This window comes from Cricetulus griseus, chromosome 7 (genome assembly GCF_003668045.3).
Source record: "Cricetulus griseus strain 17A/GY chromosome 7, alternate assembly CriGri-PICRH-1.0, whole genome shotgun sequence".
Taxonomy (NCBI): domain Eukaryota; kingdom Metazoa; phylum Chordata; class Mammalia; order Rodentia; family Cricetidae; genus Cricetulus; species Cricetulus griseus.
The window spans coordinates 90,924,074-90,945,604 of NC_048600.1; the positions used below are offsets into that span (position 1 = coordinate 90,924,074).

The 21,531-nt window shown below is 40.2% G+C and overlaps 2 protein-coding genes across 7 annotated transcripts in view; one reads left to right on the forward strand and one right to left on the reverse strand.

The window, feature by feature from the left end:
- Positions 1-5,579: 5,579 nt before the first annotated feature.
- The window catches only part of Taok1 (TAO kinase 1), an 88,807-nt gene continuing 72,855 nt past the window's right edge, over positions 5,580-21,531 (reverse strand). For all 6 annotated transcript variants that reach the window (XM_027426647.2, XM_027426652.2, XM_027426648.2 and 3 more), the window contains 2 exons: positions 20,327-20,509; positions 5,580-14,925 (listed from right to left, as the gene is read on the reverse strand). In XM_027426647.2, coding sequence (XP_027282448.1) covers positions 14,464-14,925; positions 20,327-20,509 — 645 coding nt within the window. In that variant the 3' untranslated portion in view covers positions 5,580-14,463. The remainder of the gene's footprint in view (positions 14,926-20,326; positions 20,510-21,531) is intronic.
- LOC103161070 (60S ribosomal protein L36a-like) lies at positions 21,014-21,379 on the forward strand. The gene has a single exon (XM_027426655.2). The coding sequence runs from the start codon at positions 21,014-21,016 to the stop codon at positions 21,377-21,379; it is 366 nt and encodes a 121-aa protein (XP_027282456.1).

Sequence of the window (21,531 nt, forward strand, 5' to 3'; positions counted from 1 at the left end):
CATGGGGGTCCATGTGCTGTTATGATTCAAAATCCACCCTGAAATTATGTATTTATTTGTGGTTCTTGGATCTCACTTGCTAGGCAAACACTCTACCACTGAGCTACATAGACCCAGCCCAGAAGTTAGTTTTTAGTTTTATCAATGGGGGGGGGGGGGAGCCACCGGTTTAAATCAGCAAACCAGTTTCAAAGAGTATTTTACAGCAAAAGACATCCTGAGATATCCAGGGCCTGTAGTTCCAGGTTTGGATCAGCTTGTCCTACCACTCTTGTTTTCCTGTTTGCTTTTGTTTTGTTTTGTTTTCTGCCTGGCCTGGAACAAACTATATAGACCAGGCTGGTCTCAAATTCCGAGATCCACCACTGGAATTAAAGGCAGGAGCTAACCCACCCAGTCTTCTGCTCTTGTTCTTTTAGATTAAATAAGAAACTCTGAACTAACTCTAAGATATAATACAGACAACATCCAGTTTTCTAAGGCACATATCCTATTGTGGAAGGTTTTCTCCCATCTTCTCCACTTGCAGCCCCTCCCCCCCCACCCCTCTTCGGGCATTCTGTCATCATTTCTAAGCAAAAGAAATAAAAAGGAACTGAGCTCTGAAGAGGAAGCTCTCTGTCGCTGGCAAACCACAGTCATGGCGGAAGGCTTGGTGAAGGGAGGACTACTGGCATATGGCCACCCAACCCTGCCCCCACATCTAAGACAGCAGGAATTTCAGTTAATTAGGGTCCTGCTGTTCCCATATGCATTGGATCCTCAGAAATAATGGTAAAATGGGAAGAAGCCTGGTGGTAGTTCAACCCTTAAGGCTTAATGGTTCCTAATGGCAAAAAGCCGGGCAATTTTTTTTTTTTTTTTTTTTTTTTTTTTAAGGCTAGCTACTACAGGATCCCCGTTCTCCAAGAGAACATTTGTGAGAAAGAGTGGCTGGTTTGCCATTTTTTTCTTTTCTTTTTCTTTTCTTTCTTTGTTTCTTTTTCTTTCTTTCTTTTTTTTTTTTTGAAAAGCAAGTTTACTAGGGAGGGGAATATCACTTGCAGTAACTTTTTTCTTCTCTTTTGCTGACCTGGTAGTTAAACCCAGAGCCTTGCACATACCAGGCACCACTCGACCATGGACCTCCACCCTTGGAGCTCTCAGAGGAATGACAGAATAACTCTTGTTCAGGTTCTTTGGGCCCCAAGCCACACTGATTTAACCCTAAAACATTTCCCCTTCATGCTCCTCTTACAGGGTATTCTCAGGGAGCGATTTATTATTGTTGTTATTTTTTTGAGATGGCATCTCTCAATGTAGCATTGTCTGGCCTCAAACACACTATATATAGACCAGGCTGGCCTCAAACTCACAGAGATCTGCCTGCTTCTGCCTTCTGAGCTGGGATTAAAGGTGTGTAGCACCGTAACTAGCTTGCATAATTAAAAAAACAAACAAACAAACACCCATCCATTACTATTAAAAGACAAGGACTGAAGGCTGGAGATGTAGCGTGGTTGGCAGAGTGCTTACCTAGCACCCACAGGCCCTGGCCTCAATCCTCAGCACTGCATGAACCTGTGTGATAGTTCACACTTGTAATCCCAGAGGGGGGAGCAGGAGCTCAGAGGTTCATGGTTACCCTTGAAGAGTTTGAAGTCAGCATGGGCTACCTGAGACCCTGCCTCAAAACAACAAAACACACACACACTAAGGCAAAGGGTCATCTTTACCAGGAAGCATGATTTCTGTTGAAGCAGGAAGGGTTTAGACCCTGCCCCTTGTGCTGATTGCGTCGGACAGCTGGAGGAGAACCAGGCACACACTGAGAAAGCGTGGTTCTTTGAACACAACAAAACAAAAACACAAGCTTTGAGTTTGAGGAAGCAACAACAAAATAAACCCCAAGAAATACCAGTGAGTCTCCATGTGGGTGACCGCCATGATCCTCACAGACCTTCTTACTACAGCCTTTTGGTCTCTTGGTTACTCAGAACCTACAAAGGGTAAAGGAAGATGAGCCTGGGGAACCAATGGCTTCAGGGGGACCTTAGGCCAGGAGTAGAGACTGAGCAGTGTGGTGGCTTTGCCTGTAATCCCAACACTTGGGATTACAGGAAGAACAGAACTCAGGGTCAGTCTCAGCTACATAATAAGCCATGGCTATGTCTCAAAAACCAAAACTAAATAAATCATATGAGAGAGAAATGGAGAGTCCTCTGTTTCTACCTGGGACTCAGAGTAGAGGGAGCAGACAATTGCCTCTGAAAGCCTTTTTTGATTTCTGCTAAGTTCTTACTGCTGATAATCAAGAATATGCTAAGCGACTGGGGAGATGGCTCAGTGATTAAGAACACTGGCTACTTTTCCAGAGGAACTGGGTTCAATTCCCAGCAACCACATGGTAGTTCACAACTGTCTGAGACTCCTGTTCAGGGGATCCAACACCCTCCCACAGACATACATGCAGGCAAAACACATATCAATGATCATTTTATAAAAATAAATTATTAAAAAATAAGATGGAGAACAACAGAGGAAGACACTTGACATTGACTACTGGATTCATGTGCACACACACTCAAAACTGTAACAATTCTCAAAAAGACTTAGCACTTATATAGAAGTTTCTAGCGGCTGGAGACAATAGTATGCAAAACAGAGCACCAGAATTCTCTTTTGAGAAGACATCCGTTTTGTGTGAAGACATCCTTCCTAAGACCCAAATGCTGTTTAAAAAGAGGGCTTACACGGAACTGCTATCTTAGCTTCATGTATAACCTCAAAACCACCTGGATCACAGACGCCTCTGTGCTCATCTTCCACCCAGACCACAGGACCCTTTGTCAAACAGACAGCCTCAGAGTCTCCGAGGTGTTCTCCTTTAGCTGTGAGCAAGCAGGTACAAGAGCCAATTGGCTACTTTTAGTGTTAACAAGGAGATTGTGCAAGGCCATAGTCAAGCCACAGAGGACGACATAAAAACATCTTACTAGTTATCATGGCTTGCTTTTAGAAGGTTTGAGAAGGTAGACCAAAAGATTCTGTGCCCAGAAATGCAATGAATGCCCCAAACTAGCAAGCCCCATGTTTTCAGTGAGATATTCAAGCTAAACTGCTCTTTGGCATGTATGATGGTACATGTACTAAGACCGGAGAATGGCCTAGGTTCAGTTGAAGGTCTCTTTTTTTTAAGATTTATTTTTATTATATATGTTATACATATGCATGAATGTGTATATGTATGTATTCATCCATTTATGCATGCATGTTTGGGGTGAGTCATTGGCCATGTGCAGTACCTGAGGCAAGAGGTAGTGGACCTCTGGAGCAGGTGGTTGTAAGCCACCTGGTGCAGGTGCTGGGAATGGAAACTGACCTTTGCAAGAGCAGTACATGCTGTTGAGCACTGAGCCACCTCTCCTGCCATGAAAGTCTTTTTATGTGCTTGCTTGCTTGCTTGCTTGCTTGCTTTCCTTCCTTTCTTGTTTCTCAAAACAGTTTCTCTGTGTAACAGCTTTGGCTCTCCTGGAACTCATTCTGTAGACCAGGCTGGTCTCAATCTCAAATAGATTTGCCTGCCTCTGCCTCCCAAGTACTAGAATTAAAGGTATGTGCCACTACTGTCTGGCTTGTTTTGTTTTTCAAGGTAGGGTTTCTCTGTGTAGCTCTGGCTGTCCTGAAACTCACACTATAGACCAGGCTATCCAGGTTGAGATAGGAGGTATTTCAAATTTGAAGCTACTCTGCTACAATAGCAAAACCCTGGGTCAACTGCCCACTCCCTCAAAAATTCATTGAGTGAACCTAGAGGTATTTTATTAGATGCCTCATAGGAAAAGACTGTAGGCATACATGAGCTTTAGAATGTAAGGTGTACCAGGATCTAGGGTGATATTAAAAGCTCGTGAAAGCCCTTCTTCAACTCGAATTCCTCAGACAGAACCCAACCCTCTAACAAAGCCGTTCCTGCTTTCGTATCAGAGACACTGAAAACACTGCAATTAAGAAGCTTCACAATGCTTTCTAGCTGAGACTTATTTCTACTAGACTGAGCTCTGAGATGTGACTATTTTGTGTGCACAATGTATGCAGGTGTGTGGGTCTATGTGCCAGCGTGTCCATTGGGTGTCTTCACATTCAGTCACAGAACCTGGAACTCACTGAGTGGCTAGACTGGCCAATAGACATCAAGGATCTTCCTGCTTTCATTACCCCCTCATCAACTGCTGGGGTTACAGATGCAAGCCACCACTGCACCTAGCTTCATGTGGGTACTAGGGATCCAAACTCAGGTCCTCATGCTCCAGCAGCAAGCACTTTACCCCACTGAGTCATGTCCTGAGTCCCCAGAGATATAATCAGTGATGGGGCTAAGACCTGAACCCAAATCAGTGTTCTTTTGTATGTGTGAATGTGTTCGGTGGCCAGAGGACCTCACGTTTTTGGTTTTTCTAGACAGGGTTTCTTTGTGGGTTTGGAGCCTGTCCTGGAACTTGCTCTGGCCTTGAACTCAGAGATTACCTGTCCCTGCCTCCCAAGTGCTGGGATTAAAGGTATATGCCATGCCACCAGGCTTTTTATTTTGGAGACAGGCTAGCTTCAAACTATGTAGTTGAGGATAACCTTGAACTTGTCACTGCCTCCTTCCTAGTGCTGTATTATACTCATGCACTACCACACCTGGTGTATGAGCTGCTTAAACTGGAACTCAAGGACCTGTGCATACAGTGCAGGAACTCTGTCTTGAGATAATACACATCCTCAGCCCCCACACTCTCCCCCCTTTTTGGAGACAGGCTCTTTAACTGACCAGGAGCTTGTCAAATAAACCAGTATGATGTCAATGCTTTAAAATAGAGAGGGCAGGGGATAAAGCTCTAGTGGTAGCTTTGATTGTTATGTTAAAGACCTTGGGGTCAAAGTCTAGCACCATGACCATTTAAGTCCCCCTACTGAGCTGGGGGGGGGGCGGAGGGGTGGCACACATCTAGCACTGTACCTGTAAGATCAGAACTGAAATATCTTTATGGAAAAAATTCACTAAAAAACTGAACTGGGGCCAGGTAGTGGTGGCACATGCCTTTAATCCCAGCACTTGGGAGACAGAGGAAGGTGGATCTATGTGAGTTCCAGGCCAGCTTGGTCTACAGAGCAAGTGCCAGGGGTAGGCTCCAAAGCTACACAGAGAAACCCTGTTCAAGGGAGAGAGAGAGAAAAAAAAAAAAAAAAAAAAAAAAAACTGAACAGGGGCTGGAAAGATGTGTCAGTATTTAACAGCACTTGGCTCTGCCTGACATGGTGGCAAATGCCTTTAATTCCAGCACCTGGTAGGGAGAGGCAGGTGGTTCTCTATGAGTTGCAGGCCAGCCAAAGAAGCATAGAGAAAAGCACTTTCTATTTTTTGAGGGAACCCAGGTTCAATTACCGGTGCTCACATGGTGGCTCATCAAATCTGTAACTTCTGTTCCAGGCAATCTAATGCCTTCTTCTGACTTCTTCAGGCACCAGGAATACAAACAAACATGCAGACAAAGTATCCATACACATAAAAGTAAATAAATCTTAAAAAATATTAAAAATGAGCAGACACTGTGTACTAAAATTACTTTTATTACAGTTGATCTTTTAAACATTTCCTTTGCTATGATACAAAGGATACTTACAAACAAAATATTACATATGACCTGTTTTCGTTCTTAAGGTTCTGACAACTTGGTAACAGCTTTAAATGCACAATCTATACAATTAATACAGGTTATATACGAACTATAAGTATGCTGAACCAGAAGAATACTGACAATATACTGTACAATAAGCCTTACCAGTTAGTGCTGTGGACCATTCTACCAACAGGAAAATGCACACCTGCAGTCACCTTTGCCAGCTGGTGCTGACAGTGAGGGAGAGGCTTCTTCCTCATTGCAACCCTTGGTAAGCCTCCACTGTGGGCATCTGTCTAGTCTAAAATTGGAAAGGACTGGTTTTACTAAAAATTATCCACTGTTAAAAGTGTTAGGATCCTGTATGATAATCTCTTGTCCCCCCACCCCCAATCTATGCCAGTTTTAAAACGACCATAAGTCCTTTGTCCACTATGAAAACCCTACAGGCTCAAGGGCTTTAGGAAAAGATGAAGGCTGCCAAAAAAGAAGGCAAGAAAACAAGCCAAAATCTAGGTCTTGCAAAATCATCATTTTCCCCTTCACCAAAGGGAACTAGAAATGTACAAATTCATTGACGAACCTCAATGATAACATATCAGTTAGCTGATAACCCTCATTTATCAGGACCTGACTTGTGGGAATAACTGAAACAGACTGTGAATAACATGTTTTGTACAGAACATTTTGCTTAGTTAAAATATTCCCTTTAGCCACCAAAGCTGGTCCTGGGCTGACAGGTGTGCATTTCTCTCTCAATGGTCTACTCAGAAATGATAAGGTTACAGCTTTTTTTTTTTCTTTCTTTTTTTAAAAATTTAAATAAAAAAGCAATCGACTGAAGCATTGTCTTTTTTTTTTCCAGGTAAATAGCAAAAATAAAAATAAAAGCCAACCCTGGCATTTGCACAAATAAAGCAAATGGAATGCCATGGCCTTAAGAGGTTAGTAGAAAGACTGAAGTGAAGAAAATCCAGAGAAAAATCATGTATCAATTTCCTTCTTTTAAAAATTTCTACATGTGCAAAAAAAAAACCATGCTGTTTGAGGAAAACAAAAAAGAAATGAGTACATGAAACTAAACATATAAATAACGTCTAGATGATTCGGTAAAAGCAGAAACCAATCTGGGTTATAGAAGGGTTATACATTCAAGATGCTTTTAAACCCAGTGGGATAACTTATGTTAAAACTGTGTTAATAGTTAACTTTAAAAATCTCAAGTTTGTTCTTAAATCTTCACAATACAAGCAAAGCTGTTTAAAATATACACTATACATATTTCTCATAGTCTCTCCAACCTCATTAATGCGCATTAGGTTTTTTCATATACTAAAAGGAGGGGTTCTCAAAGCTAACTTGCTCATTATAACCTGCACTATTTAAATGTTTTATATGGGTTAAAAACCTTTTCAGACTTACATAAATAGGATTTAGCAACACAAGTGTTAATTTAAAAACTCTAAAGCATTTACAAATAGGTTGGAACAGCCTAGGGAAGTTATGTGCACTGTACTTTAAAATGTTATTTACATCAGATCATTATTTTTGTAAAAATTTCCCTAAAAAATTAAAAAAAAGAGAGAGAGAACCTATTCTAAACTAGCAGAAAAGAATCATAAAAGATAAACTAAGAACAAAATTATTTCCTAATGGAAACCCCACACATCCCTCTTCACTTGGATTTTACTCTATGGAACCACTGTGACTCCTAATAGGCTCTTCTATCAAGTGTCAAGCTAATGTGGTAAAAGTTTGTAGGTAACTTACTGGCCAAGTGGACTTGGAAAATAAAATGTTTCTTCACCTTGTTTCTGGCTTGGGTTATATGTGTATTTAAGTAGAGGGGCAATCTAAATAGGCACAATTCCCATTTAATGTGAATAAAAGACAAAATAAAATTGTTAGGAAGGGTGATGGTTTGAGAGAATGACGTGCAAGAAAGGACACCGCACATGTGGAATGAATGGGAAGCAAAGACAACAGCATGGCAATACCCCAGGGGCAGCCAAAGCCCTGATAAGCTGATCCAACTGTTTATGACCCCCAAACGCGCAAGAAGGACTCCATACCCACATTGTTACTGGAGATAGAGACCAACCAAACTGCAAACATTAGGCAGTTGCATCTTTCAAAATTACAGAATTTGCTTGATGACCATGTGAAATTTGTATTAACAATAATTTTCATGCCAAGGCAATGTATTTGTGGGCTAAGAAAAAGCAAAATGTGCCACTGAGAGAAACCTGTTTCCATATAACTGGTCTTCATGCTTTCAAGTGGCTCTAATATACCTTGGATACTAAGCCAAGCCATGCAAAAGCAAAGAGTACATACTTTTCATTAACATTGGTATCTCATTTCTAAACCACTGACTTCAAAGTTGCCATAGAAACATATAACACAATACTGAAAGCATACAATTGAGGGTTCATGGATTTTTAAGAAATGCATTTCCCTCATCTAAGTTCAACAGTCTTTAATATCTTAGCTACAAGGCATATCAGAGGAAGGGAGGTTAAGTGGGGGTAATGTCAAGGAACATACGGAATTCTGGAAGTAGGAAAAATGTTCCAGAAATGGGATCAATGTGCCAGCAATAAACATAGTTCATTTCATTTTAAAATTCAGTTAAAAGAGCCCATAAACAGTCCCAAACCATAGTTATCACCTGCATAATTTACATAAACATTAACACACTTGCACTTTATAGACAAAACACTCTGTAAACATGGCCACTGGGGGTGGGAGACTCCCTACACCTCACTCATGACTGAAGACATGTAATCATCATATTAAATAAAATTACTTAGTTTCAAAAGATTTCAAACCTGACCAATGATTAAGCTCCATTTCTCCCTGTTTAACAACATTTAAGCATTAATTCTAAAAATGTCATCTAGGATGATTTCAGGGTTATATGCTAGAACCACAACTAGCAATGACAGTAACTCCTCTCTAGCTGGCACAGACCTATAAACTTTAGTACAAAACCAAAACAAACAAACAAAAAAATACAGAAACTAGGTCAATTTGTTAGCTACATATTTACAGATAATTACATGATTTTTCACTCATAATTATTAAACTACAAGTGAAAGGAAACTGTGCAGGTTGAATTACCCGTACTTATTTTTTTTTGGGGGGGGATTCTTGAGTATCAAGATACCCTTTTTCATTCATTGAGAAGTCTTTACCTTCTCTCCACATTCCCAACTACCTACAGATGTAAAAAGTATTATATCCAATGGGCATCAGCTGGAGAGGGTTAACCATTTCCTCTGTTTAAATAAGAACCCCTTGTATATTTAAAAGCAAAGCAAAGCAAAACCCCCAATACATTATCACACACACACACACACACACACACACACACACACACACACACACTCTCTCTCTCTCTCACACACTCTCACACACAGAGTTTGGATCGCTGGAAACAGTTAACAGATATGGTGACATAGTACATGGCTCCCCAGTTTGTGTTCTGTTTCTATTTAAGATACTTATTTTTGCATGGATGGGCGGTGCAAGTTTCAGAAGCCTGTAACAGGCAGATATGGTGCATATTTCTTATATTTATGATCTGAAGGCCAGCACTTGTTTGAATAAAACTTGGGAAATCTGAATATAATTAAACAGGAAAAAAAAGTCAATACAACTTTAAAAGTGGGCTACCAGATTTCAGCAGAAAATATAAATGCACAAAAAGGAAGAATTCTCATGTTCACTTTCTTTTTCTACAGTGTTTAATAAAAATTTCTTTACAAATTAATATTTCCAACGTAGATCTACTGTAGTGATTTCATAAAAGTGCAGACAACATAACCAGACAGCAAAACAGACTTCAATCAGTAGTCCTTGCATACAAGAGGCACGTATGCTGAGTGTACAGCACACTCTTCATCCTTTAAGGAATCCGAGGGTGGGAATTTCCAGTTCTTAACTAAGGGTGAGTGCCTTTTAAAAGGCGATGCTAAACCAGGGAAGGGAGACTTCTGTAACGGGGACAAAACAAAACAGAATGTGTTTATCTTAAATAATGACCTGTATTTTGATAAGCAGCTCAATGATGATGGCCCAAATTTTGACTTTGCTCCTTAGAGAAGGCTCTAAGTAAGAAGTGAGAATTTTTCATCATTATAGCAGATTCATGCTTAGTATAGCTTAAATATATTATCTTTCTGACTTTAATACACATTAGGACACTTCACATTCTGAATATGAGTCAAATGCAGAACTATAAAACTTCCAAAAGAAAGGGTTGCTGTGGTTGAGCATGGTGGGTCACAACTGTAATCCCACTACTTGGGAGGCTGGGACAGGAGTGCTAGGAATTTGAGGCCAGCCTTGGGTAAACATCAATTACCAGACAAGAAAGGGTTACATACCAAGACCCTGTCTCAAAAGAAAAGAAGCAAAACTAAGAAAGGGGTGTTGTGTTGGACTAAATCTCAGCTTGAGTAGTAGTGGCTCAGAAGGGGTGGAAGGTGCATAAAGAACTTACTATTAGCAAGCAAGAATAGTAAGTTAAAAGGAGACAGCCCTTCAAACCAGTATCATGCCTTCTTTCCCAGTGACCATCTCCTATGATTTTACAGTTTAGGAGAACTTTAGATATGTTTTAGTAGTAATTTCTTTCTTGGCAGTTTTGATCCTCAGCAAAATACACAACTATTAGTGTTGAAAGTAAAAGTGAACAAGAGAGGATCATCGCATCAACACTAAGAAATCAAAAAAGTCCATTAAGAATGTGACTCATTGGCTTTTTACCTTTGCAGAAAATCACCACCAGTGTTCTTTGCACAGTTCAGTTTTCTCCTGCTCACGTTTTATTGCATTGTAAAACAAACTCAAACACCAACTGGCTCCTTCCCTATCACATTTTTACTATACTGTAATTTATGGTTTCGTTTTACTTAACTTTCTCCTCACTCATACAAGCGTTAAGGAATTAAAAAGAAAAGAGACTGCATCTACTAACACCTTCTCATAAATATCAGCCCAGAGTACTCTTTAAAAACACACATCCTTGCCTTAACAAAGGGTAAAGAAGTAAAAAACAATAACAAAACTCAAAACCGAGCCCTGGCAGACATGTATAGAATGAGTTATATCCATCCATCTATACACACAAATAGACATATATATATATATATATATATTACACAATATACACATAAAAATGAAAATAGCTATACCAAAAATGTGCATATGTAACAGTTTCAAAAAGCCAGTAGATCATGGTATAATACAATTTATTTCCACTTATAAATGGCACAAATGGAGAAATGCAAAGATGTTCAAGTACAATGAAGTCATTTTTATAGGTGAAAATAAATCATATTATTCCAGTGTCCAAAACAATGTATTCTATATGTTCAAAATGCTAGACATTTACAGAAGCACAAAATTACTAAATTCTGCCTTAAGATCTGGGGAAAAAAAAAAAAAAAGATGTACACAAAAAGTTGTTAGCAGGATGGAATCTCCAGGACAGTTTCTTTAGTGTTTTGAATGTTATTTACTTGATGTCCAGGCAGTCAAAAAATCATGACTATGTACGAAGTTCCACTTTACTGGAAAGGCCTCGACTTGAGACTAAGTGTGTGTCTCCTGTGGGTGTGACTTCTCGTTCAGGACTATTCATGTCTAGTTATGGAAATGAGTAAAAGGACAGGAGCGCTATAAAAATAAACACGCTTTCAGCTAGCATTGCTACACAGTGCAAACACTCTCTGATGTCACAATTTAGGGTTAGAGTTAAGTTTAAAAGTTATGTGCAAAGGTGGGGAATTTAATTAGGAATAAAATGTCTCAATATATGAGGCTTTCTTTGCATTTTTAAAATGCTGACCCAAAAGAGGAGAACAAGAAACATTTCTCTGTCAGGCTCTGAATACCATATATAGATCAGTAACTTCTGGTGTGCTACACATGTTCTCCACGTTTTTTCACTTTTGGTGCTGTTTATTTGGCCAAATGTTGACATTTTCATTTTTTTCTCCCAGAAACTACTTGCCCTGTCTTCGGGGCATTTCAAACCCTTTCAAATTTTCCTGTTACCAGTTTTTACTGTGACAAAAACCCTGCCATGTACATGATTCCTCAGAAGTTATAGCTTTACAAACACATAACCCTCATCATTTTCATCATTTGGAAAACCACATGGATTTTAACTAAATTGATGGTGTAATCCTGGCCTACATGAGGAAGCTAGGTGCCACACAATTAGCTGAGGCAGAAATCCCTATTGGAGACAACACAGTCAGTAGGAAATCACACTAATATGAGCACATTATGACCAAAGTGGACTTGGCAACTCAATCTGACCAAGTGAAACTCACAGCTGTACTATAAAATGTATCTCTGGTAGTAGTTTGGAGTCTGAATTTTTAAAATTCACATCTGACCTGCTTTCCCATTCTGACCCTCCAGTAGCAGATAGGGGCCAGATTCATGAAGAATGGTTTTTAATGGTTTTATAAGACCATCTTGTAAAAGATGGTCTTTTTATTTTTTGTTTTTTCAAGACAGGGTTTCTCTGTCTAACAGTCTTAGCTCTCCTGGAACTAGCTCTCTGTAAACCAGGCTCTGCCTCTGCCTCTGCCTCCTGGGATTAAAGGTGTGTGCCACCAGCATGGCCACACTGCAAAAGATGGTCTTTTATAGTTGTGAACAGCCTATTAAATCTAAAGCTTTCCCTTAATTTCTCCAAATATATAGAACTCTCAATTTGTTTGAAACTCTTGAATAGTATTTTGAATACAAAAAAAGACAGAAAACTAAAAGAAAAGTCCTTTTTATTAGCTGTAAGTATGTTTACCTAAAAACTGATGTTGAACATGTTTAAAAATGTGTGTGAACTCTGCCATCAACCTTCTATTGGTTTTCAAAGGATCTATATTATAGCATCTTTCTTCCCTTTGTGAGACTGCTGAAGGCAGCCTTGAACCCCAGACTGCTACCTCCCAGGTGCTGGGATTATAAGCATGTGCTACCATACCCTGATCTAATTTTTCTGTTAATTAGTGTCAGAAACTCTCAAACCAAAGTTAGAAATTCCTTAAGGAGGTAAGTCATGGAGATTGGAATGACATACCTGGACAAGTCTTAAGATGTGGTTAAGAAAACGAAGAACTTCAATAGTAGCAGATGACAATTCGGTCACTAGTTTGGTTTAAGTATGATTAAGTGTGTTCTTGCCATCTAATTACATGAAAAACAGGAACCAGAGTCAGCAGCAAGCGCTCTTCAAGACAACTGAAAAGGGAGCAGGATAGTAACTTTTAAGAAACCCTCGTCTGTCACTAAAAATGGCATTACCTCTTACCTACCTCCAACTCAAGCTCTACACAAGCAACCAGAGGATTCTAACTAGCACTGACGTACAACACTGGATTGATCCTTCATTGAAAAAAGACAGAACACACTCCCCAGTTAGTGTTCCCTGACCACTATATAACTTATTTTTAATTTCTGCTGTTTTCTTTCACTCACCAAACTAACTTAAGTTTGTTTCTCAGTAGTATTTTAGCACTAAGCTAGAGACTGCTGAAAGGGGACTTGCTATTATGTGATATAACATGGACTAAGATGGTCACTAAGTATCAGTGAACTAAAAGTCTGTAAGGTACTGCAGCAACAAAAACACGACTAAACACAGAGATGAAGCAACATCTACAGTGTGAAGATTAGTCAGCAGCTGATAGTCACTGATTTAGTGACTCCTGGTGGCAACTAAGTATTTAAAGAATTGACTATTGCTACTTGTAAACAGGAAATCCCATAAGCCAAAAAGGGAGATAATAAAATTATGTCTGTGTAGTGTGATGAGTATTCTAATAGATGGCAGTTCACAAATATGGCATCATTCAAATACCTCCGGCATTTGCTTCGTGCTGGCTAAGTGTCTTTGTTTTTGTAAAAACAAAGCAAATGTACTGTCTGGGGTCTTACAGTTTGGGTAGCATGAGATATCATTGCACAAGAAACAAAATGTCAGGATATATAAGCTTTATCTCCTCGTTCCATGCTGAAAATGTATCTATCACAGGAACCTTCAGGGCCCACTAGCCCACTGGATTTTCCCTCTGATAGCTCACACGTTTGTTAGTGCAAACCCCACACAGCTTATGATCTTCATCTTACAACGACACAACCTACAAAATCAGCAACAAACTTCTGAAGCACTTAGCAAAGAACTAAATGATTTTCTACCACCTGAAAAGGTAAATACAATCTTTTAATGTTCATGGTTTTCTGCTTTTTAGTCCAAATGAGGTTGAGAAGTCAGACCAATTTCACAAAGAAAGGATATACACTGGTAAGGAGTGGAGGTATGTTTCAGTAAGAAGGTGTTTCAGTATAGATGCTGCCTGCTGTCAGTGACTCGAAGAATTTGGAATATGGAAGAAGGCATTATATCTTCCAATAACCCTTTGAGGCTATGGACATCCTAAAGTGATGATTCAGGCCAGTTTGGTTCATTTTATTTTTACATTGTTCAGATAAAACTCCTTCTATTAAGCCAATTTCTTTTTGCCACACATATGAAATTATTTATCTATTCCCACTTTTAAAATTTTCCAAAAGTCAAAAACAAAAGAACAAAAAGCCAACCACAAAAACCCGGCAGCCAAATACTATGACATCCCAATTAGTAAACACAAAACATAACGCTTTACAAAAACGAATAAAATATACCATATGCACTCAGCTTCCACACGGTAGTACCCAAGTGAGGAGGCTGCTGTGATGATGTCTGTAGGCAGTTTCTTTTGGCAGACAGCTCCAGCAGAATTGCCACTTTCAATTACTATGTGTAAGACATGTGTGACCCATTGGATATTTGTGAAGTGACACTCGTGCTTCTGCTCATGCCCTGTTCCGTCCGTCCCCCAGAAGCTGTCCGCCTCAGAGCCTGGGGGCTATTGCGGACTCCCATACTGCTACCTCGAGGGACCCCTTGCATTGGCCCTGAGGGATGACCCCATGGCTGGGGTCCACCTTGCATTGGATGGCCCCAACCTTGTGGTGTGCCACCCATGGGATGACCCCACTGAGGTCCTGGACCCCCAGTAGGATTGTGAGACCAACTAGAAGCTCCTGGGTAGCTGTGGCTGAATGCCTCAGGGGAGAGGTTAGAAAGAACCATGTTACTAAAACCTAGTCTCATGCTTTCAGAGTCAAAAGCTTCAATTTCTCTGGCTTGACGCTCGAGCAGGCTACGTATTCTTTCTGTGCGTTCATTCTGCAAAGCCAACATCTCTTCTTCAATCTGCCAGGGTAGGAAAAGGGAGTGAAAAGATCAATTTATGTTTCAGATCTATAAGCTAAAGCAGTAATAACTACTAAAAACATTCAACAGCTATTTTACGGATATATACTGAAAATTATTTAAAAGACATGCTGGGGGTGGAGGGGGGGTGGAGAGATGGCTCAGAGGTTAAGAGCACTGACTGCTTTTCCAGAGGACCCCAGTTCAATTCCCAGCAACCACATGGTGGCTCACAACCATCTGTAATGAGATCTGGTACCCTCTTCTGGTGTGCAAGCATGCATGCAGATAACTATATACTTAATAAATAAAATCTTTGGGGAAAAAAAAAAAGACATGCTGGGTTTAAAGGTGTGTGCCACCACTGTCGAATCTACCCTTTTATAGAGAAAGTACAGTTTTGAAAAACACTTTACTCCTAAATGCAAACAGGATTTGAGACAGGATCTCACTGTGTAGCCTTAGCAGGCCTGGAACTCAATTGTAGATCAGATTGGCCTTGAGCTCACAATCTACCTGACCCTGCCTCTAGAGTGCCCAGCCAAGTTATACTTTTTGATCTAATGTCAATTATGGTTAACAAAATAACCATTTCATTGAGATACTAGTATCACAATGAAATTTGTGGTAACAAGTTTTTAGTTTGTATCTAAATTTCTTCTATTATGTCAAAAGTCTTGTTTTATAATTTGTTTATTTGGATTCAGGCCAAGCTAAAACAAAAACCATACATTTTTTGTTATTTAAGTTTTGTTTTAGTCTAAGGTGGAGACCAGGCTGGCCTCAAACTCACAGAGATCCACCTGCCTCTGCCTCCCGAGTGCTGGGATTTAAGGTGTGTGCCACCAACACTTGGCTGACTAATTACATCTTGATGTCATCATTTAATATTTTCTCCTGTACTTTATTTGGTATTTTATATAAACTGGTAGATACATAGGGATGTTTATATTTAGGTTAAATAAAGATTGGCAGATTAACTGGTCATTTATTAATATAAATGACCTACACTCATGATCTTGCATCAGTCAGAATTCTCTGTGCTGGAGGACAGAGAATTTTTTGTCTTAAAACAAATCCAACTATACAAGAACCGGATTCAGCAAGGTAACTTCACCATGGTGTACCATCTCACCAGCTTTCTTCAAAGAAAGCAAAAGAACTTGGGTTGGGAATGGATGAAGTCAGTACTGATGATTGAACCCCAGGTCTCCAGCATGCTAGGAAAACACTACCACCTAGCTACTACGTTCTACATCACATAAGATGTGTGTTTGTTCAAACAACCCTTTTTTTTTCTCTTTTCGAGATAAGGTTTCTCTATAGCTTTGGAGCCTATCCTGGAACTCTCTCTGTAGACCAGGCTGGCCTCGAACTCATAGAGATCCATCTGCCTCTGCCTCCCGAGTGCTGGGATTAAAGGCGTGCGCCACCAACACACGGCTCAATCAGCCCATTCTTTATGTAGCTCAAGCTATGCTGGAATATTGGATCCTCCTGCCTCAGCCACCATACATTTTAAATTATTTTTATTTATGTATGTATATATGGTTATTTTGTTTACAACATGTGTGTGCCTGCTACTCATGGACAAAAGAAACCAGTGTCAGATCCTCTGAAACTGGAGTTACAAGTGTTTATGAGCCACTATAAGGGTGGTGGAAATTGAACCAGTGCTCATAACCACTAAGCCATCTCCAGCCCCATCTTCTGAGTAACAACAGTATTAGTCAGTAGATCCTGACTGTCAACTAATCATGCATCAGAAAGTTTTCTGTCTACTTTTTAAATTGACTTCATTGTTGGGCTTGGTGATGTGCACTTGTTATCCCAGCATCCAGGAAGCTTTTCATCTAGACGTAAGAGTTGAAAAAAAGACTTCATAAATTTTGAAGAACTGGGGTTGGGAGTGTTGCTCAGTCATAGAGCATGTGCTGAGTATGTTCTAAGTCCTGCATCAAAAAGAGGAAAGGGAGGGGAGAAAAGGAAGAAGAGGGATAGCAGAGGAGGTGGGTGACAGTTGTGGGTCCTGGGGATCAAACTCAGCTTGTCAGGCTTAAAAGGAAATGCCTCTACCTGCTCAGCTGAATCATCAGCCCAATTTTTATTTACTTATTTAAGCCCCAACCCTGAGACAGGGTTTCTCTATATACCCTAGGCTGTCCGGAAACTAGTAATGTAGACCAGGCTAATCTCAAACTCACATAGATCTGCCTGCCTCTGCCTACCAAGCATTGGGATTAAAGGTGTGTGCAGCTGCCACCACCACCCAGCTTCAGCTTTTATTTTTTAAGACCGGGTCATGCTAAGTTGCTCATTATGGCTTTGAACATGCACTTCTCTTGCCTTTGCCTCCCTAGTAGTTGAGATTGTAAGTCTGTAACCCCAGGCTTAACTAAAACACACACACACACACACACACAAAAAAAAAAAAAAAAAAAAAACTAAGTAAGGCATTCTATTTTTATTACTCAAGAACTTTGGAACATATCACTGAATTCGGTTTATAAATAACTACCATTTCTCATGATGAACGCTTTTTCAAACTTCTCAAACATTTTTGCTACTATCATTTTAACAAATCAATCTTTCTCAGAGAGGAACACACATACACCTTAGTACTCTGGATGACAAATTAATTTCAGGATTCTAGATCTATTCGCTAATATATCTGACAAAGAATAAATCAGAAAAAGTAGTAAAGATATTGATAACATGGTGCTGCATGCCTGTAATCCCAACCCTATGGTGGAAACAACCCTGAAAAGATTTTCACACTAACCTTGACTACCTGGTGAGTTCAAGGCTAACCTTGGATATTTGGTGAGTTAGTGTCAACTTAAACTATTAAGAATTGTCTCTATCCCCTCCACCCCAAAACTCTCCAAACAGTAATGATGAATCTAGATGTATAAAATGCGTGACTTTCAGCTTGTGGAACAGGTTTTAACTTCTGTTCCTCTGTAATCTTGCACAATCTGCATAGTTTCAGACCAAAGAAATATGAGTGAAGAATATATTCATGGTTTTCTCTATCTTGGTCAATCACTGCAATTCTGTTCTTCACTATATAAGTCTTTCTGCAATCTCCTTAGGTAGAGTGAGGCAGACAAAGAAGTAAGCCACCTTTGCTCCTCTAAAAATTTTATGGTCTTCGCATAGTTTTATATCCTTTTTGTTTGTAGGTCTCATGTAGTCCAGGTTTGCCTCAAACTTGTTATGTAGACAAAGATGATCTTGAACTCCTATCCTCTTGCCTCCATATCTGAGGGGCTGAGATTATAGATATGTGCCACCATGCGTAGTCCATTTTTTGTGTGTTTTATTGTTTTGGGAACTTCAGGCCTTGATCAAGTCCTTGCACTGTGGGTATAGCCACTACTTCCTTATTTTCAGCTTCTCCTTGGGCTCAGTGGCACATGGTTCATTATTTTCTTGGGCCATAGGCCCATGAGTCTGTATTTCTTGCCCCTGTAGAATTTTCTGTGGTTTTCTTTATGAGTCTGGTTAACAATGGTGAGGACATAAATGAAGAATTTGTGGACAAGTCAGATCTTTGAGAGTTTGAAGGTGCATGAAAACTTTGGGATTTGAGACAGCTCCACCTTCAGATCATTGAGTTGTTTCAAGCAGCTCCTTTGTATCTCTAAAGTACCAAGTCTTAGTCTTCTCATGGCTCATAATCTTTACCCATTAATTATATTCTATGGTGATATTTTGTTTATGATCTCACAAATAAAGCTTGCCTGAAGATTAGAGTGCAAAGCTAGCCATACTAGTTAGCCATAGAGGCCAGGCAGTGATGGTATACATGTTTAATTCCAGCACTCAAGAGACAGAGGCAGACAGATCTCGGTTAGTTCAAGGAAACCCTGAGCTACTCTGAGATTGATCCAATCTAAAAGAAAGACAGAGCTCACACAAAGGTGACCTCAGCACTTGGGATCCCATGCCTTTAATCCCAACACTAGAGAGGAATATAAGATGAGAGGAGTCAGGAGCTCAGGCAGAAGGAGATTTGGTGGAGACAGATGTGGTCTGGAGATGCATTCTGAGCATTGGTAGAATGAGAACTCTCTAGCAGCTAGATGTTTGCTTCTTTAATCTTTAGGCAAGCTTTATTTGTTAGATCATAAACAAAATATTGCCACAATATTCCTTTGAGTTTCAGAACTCATTTAGAGTTCACCCATTGAATTGGGTGTAGTGGCACATGACTTTAGTCCCAGCACCCAGGAGGCAGAAGCAGGTGGTTCTCTGTGAATTCAAGACCAGTCCTGTCTACATAGTGAGTTCCAAGACAGCCAGAGTTACAAAGTGAAATGTTGCTCAAAAACAAAACAAACAATAAATAATAAAAGTTCATTATTGAATACTTAATCTACCAAACTAGAATTAATGAAAGACAGTATGCAACCTCTGTTGATATTAGTAGAGTTCTTGTCTTGCAAGCGGAAGGCCTTAGGCTCATTTAATCAGTCCAAAAGAATTCAAATAAAAGCTGTGAATCTGGGTATGGTGGTGCAAATTTTTAATCCCAACACCAGTAGAGGCAGGGAAAGCTCTATGAGTTCAAAGCCAACCTGGTTTGCCTAGCAAATTCAAGGGCCACTAGGGCTATGGAGTGAGACCAAGCCTCAAAAAGAAACAAGAACTATGGAGATAGCTCAGTAGGTAAAAGTATTTGACATGCAAGCAGGAGGACCTGAGTCTAGATCCCCCGAACCCATGTAAAAGCTAGCTACAGCCAGGTAATGTTGTACTTTCTTTCTCTGTGATTTTTAAAGCTAGCCTGGTCTACACAGAGTTACAGGCCAGTCACGGCTACACAATGAAACTTTATCTCAAAAATAGAGCCGGGCGTTGGTGGCGCACGCCTTTAATCCCAGCACTTGGGAGGCAGAGGCAGGTGGATCTCTGTGAGTTTGAGGCCAGTCTGGTCTACAGAGTGAGTGCCAGGACAGGACAGGCTCCAAAGCAATGCAGAGAAATCCTGTCGAGAGAGAGAGAGAGAGAGAGAGAGAGAGAGAGAGAGAGAGAGAGAGAGAGAGAGAAACAGCAAAGTGTGAAAGATATACCTATAATTCCACCATGTTTGTGGTGAAAGGAAAGTGGACAGAAGAGCCCCAGAAACTTGTGGACTAGCTACCACAAACAAGGTGGAAAGTGAAGAATGACACTTGGCACTGCTCTCTGACTTCCACACATGCCGTGGCACAGAAGCCTGCACTCACACACAAATATGTGCATGCACACTAAGACAATACATCATACATATACACTGAAAGAAAATAAAAACACACGCCCGCCCATCCCCAAGTTTGTGGGCACACACATATATATTTAGTTCTTTTGATAAAAACAAATACTAGAACAGTTCTCTTTCTTTTGTTATCTATACCTTTTGTTCTAAGAGTGCCCTGCGAAGGGAGACCCTCTGTTCCAGCTCTCGAAGCTCTCGATCATGTTGGGCCTCAGCCTGCATCTTGATTTTGCTCTGATATGCATTCAATAGCTCCAGTTCCTGCTGCAGCTGCATCTTCAAAACCTGGCATTCTGCTTCCTGTGCTTCATCCAAACGCAGCTGAGAAAGAAGAGAAACTGATATATTCTACTGTGAACTATCCATTCATAACTTACAGAAAAGAAAAGCAAGAGAAGACACACTACATTTTTGTAAGCTACATAACTGTTCTTTCTTGTAGCGTGGTGTAGACATCCCTGAAAAAGAAAGACAATAACCAATACTGCATGACAGAAGATATTGTAAGCTGCTCTGAAGATGCTTGAGTAACTATACTTTTTCTTAAGAAAAATCTGGAATATGATTGGGTAATATAAAGTGCTCACTCTCTCCTTCCCTAGTAGAAATCAAAGTCAATAAGCATAGCACACAAGCCAGATCTAGGTAACTGCTTGTTTACCTTAGTTCAGTCCTATAGTTAAAACGGTTTTACATTTTGACATGGTTACAGAATATCGTCACTTTTAACTCCTGGTCTGCAAAGTCTAAAATATTGATTATGTGGTCCTTTAAGAAAACACTTGCGGGCTTCTTTCTTTCTGTGCTGATATCGCTGCCACCAATATGGTGAACGTCCCTAAGACCCGCCGGACGTTCTGCAAGAAATGCAGCAAGCACCAGCCCCATAAAGTGACACAGTACAAGAAGAGCAAGGACTCTTTGTATGCCCAGGGAAAGCGGTGTTATGACAGGAAACAGAGTGGCTATGGTGGGCAGACTAAGCCTACTTTCTGGGGGAAAAAAAAAAAGGCTAAAACTACAAAGAAGATTGTGTTCAGGCTTGAGTGTGTTGAGCCCAACTGCAGATCTAAGAGGATGCTGGCTATTAAGAAATGCAAGCATTTTGAGCTGGGAGGCAAAAAGAAGAGAAAGGGCCAAGTGATCCAGTTCAAAGCTGCTCTTGTTATGGAGACAATAAAATCACAATAAAAGAAACTAAAAAGAAAAGAAAAGAAAGAAAAGAAAACACTTGCGGCTGGACCGTGGTGGTGCACGCCTTTAGTCCCAGCACTCGGGAGGCAGAGGCAGGTGGATCTCTATGAGTTCGAGACCAGCTTGGTCTACAAGAGCTAGTTCCAGGA

Excerpts from the sequence above, each read along its gene's own strand:
- LOC103161070 (XM_027426655.2), top strand. The coding sequence starts at position 21,014 with ATGGTGAACGTCCCTAAGACCCGCCGGACGTTCTGCAAGAAATGCAGC.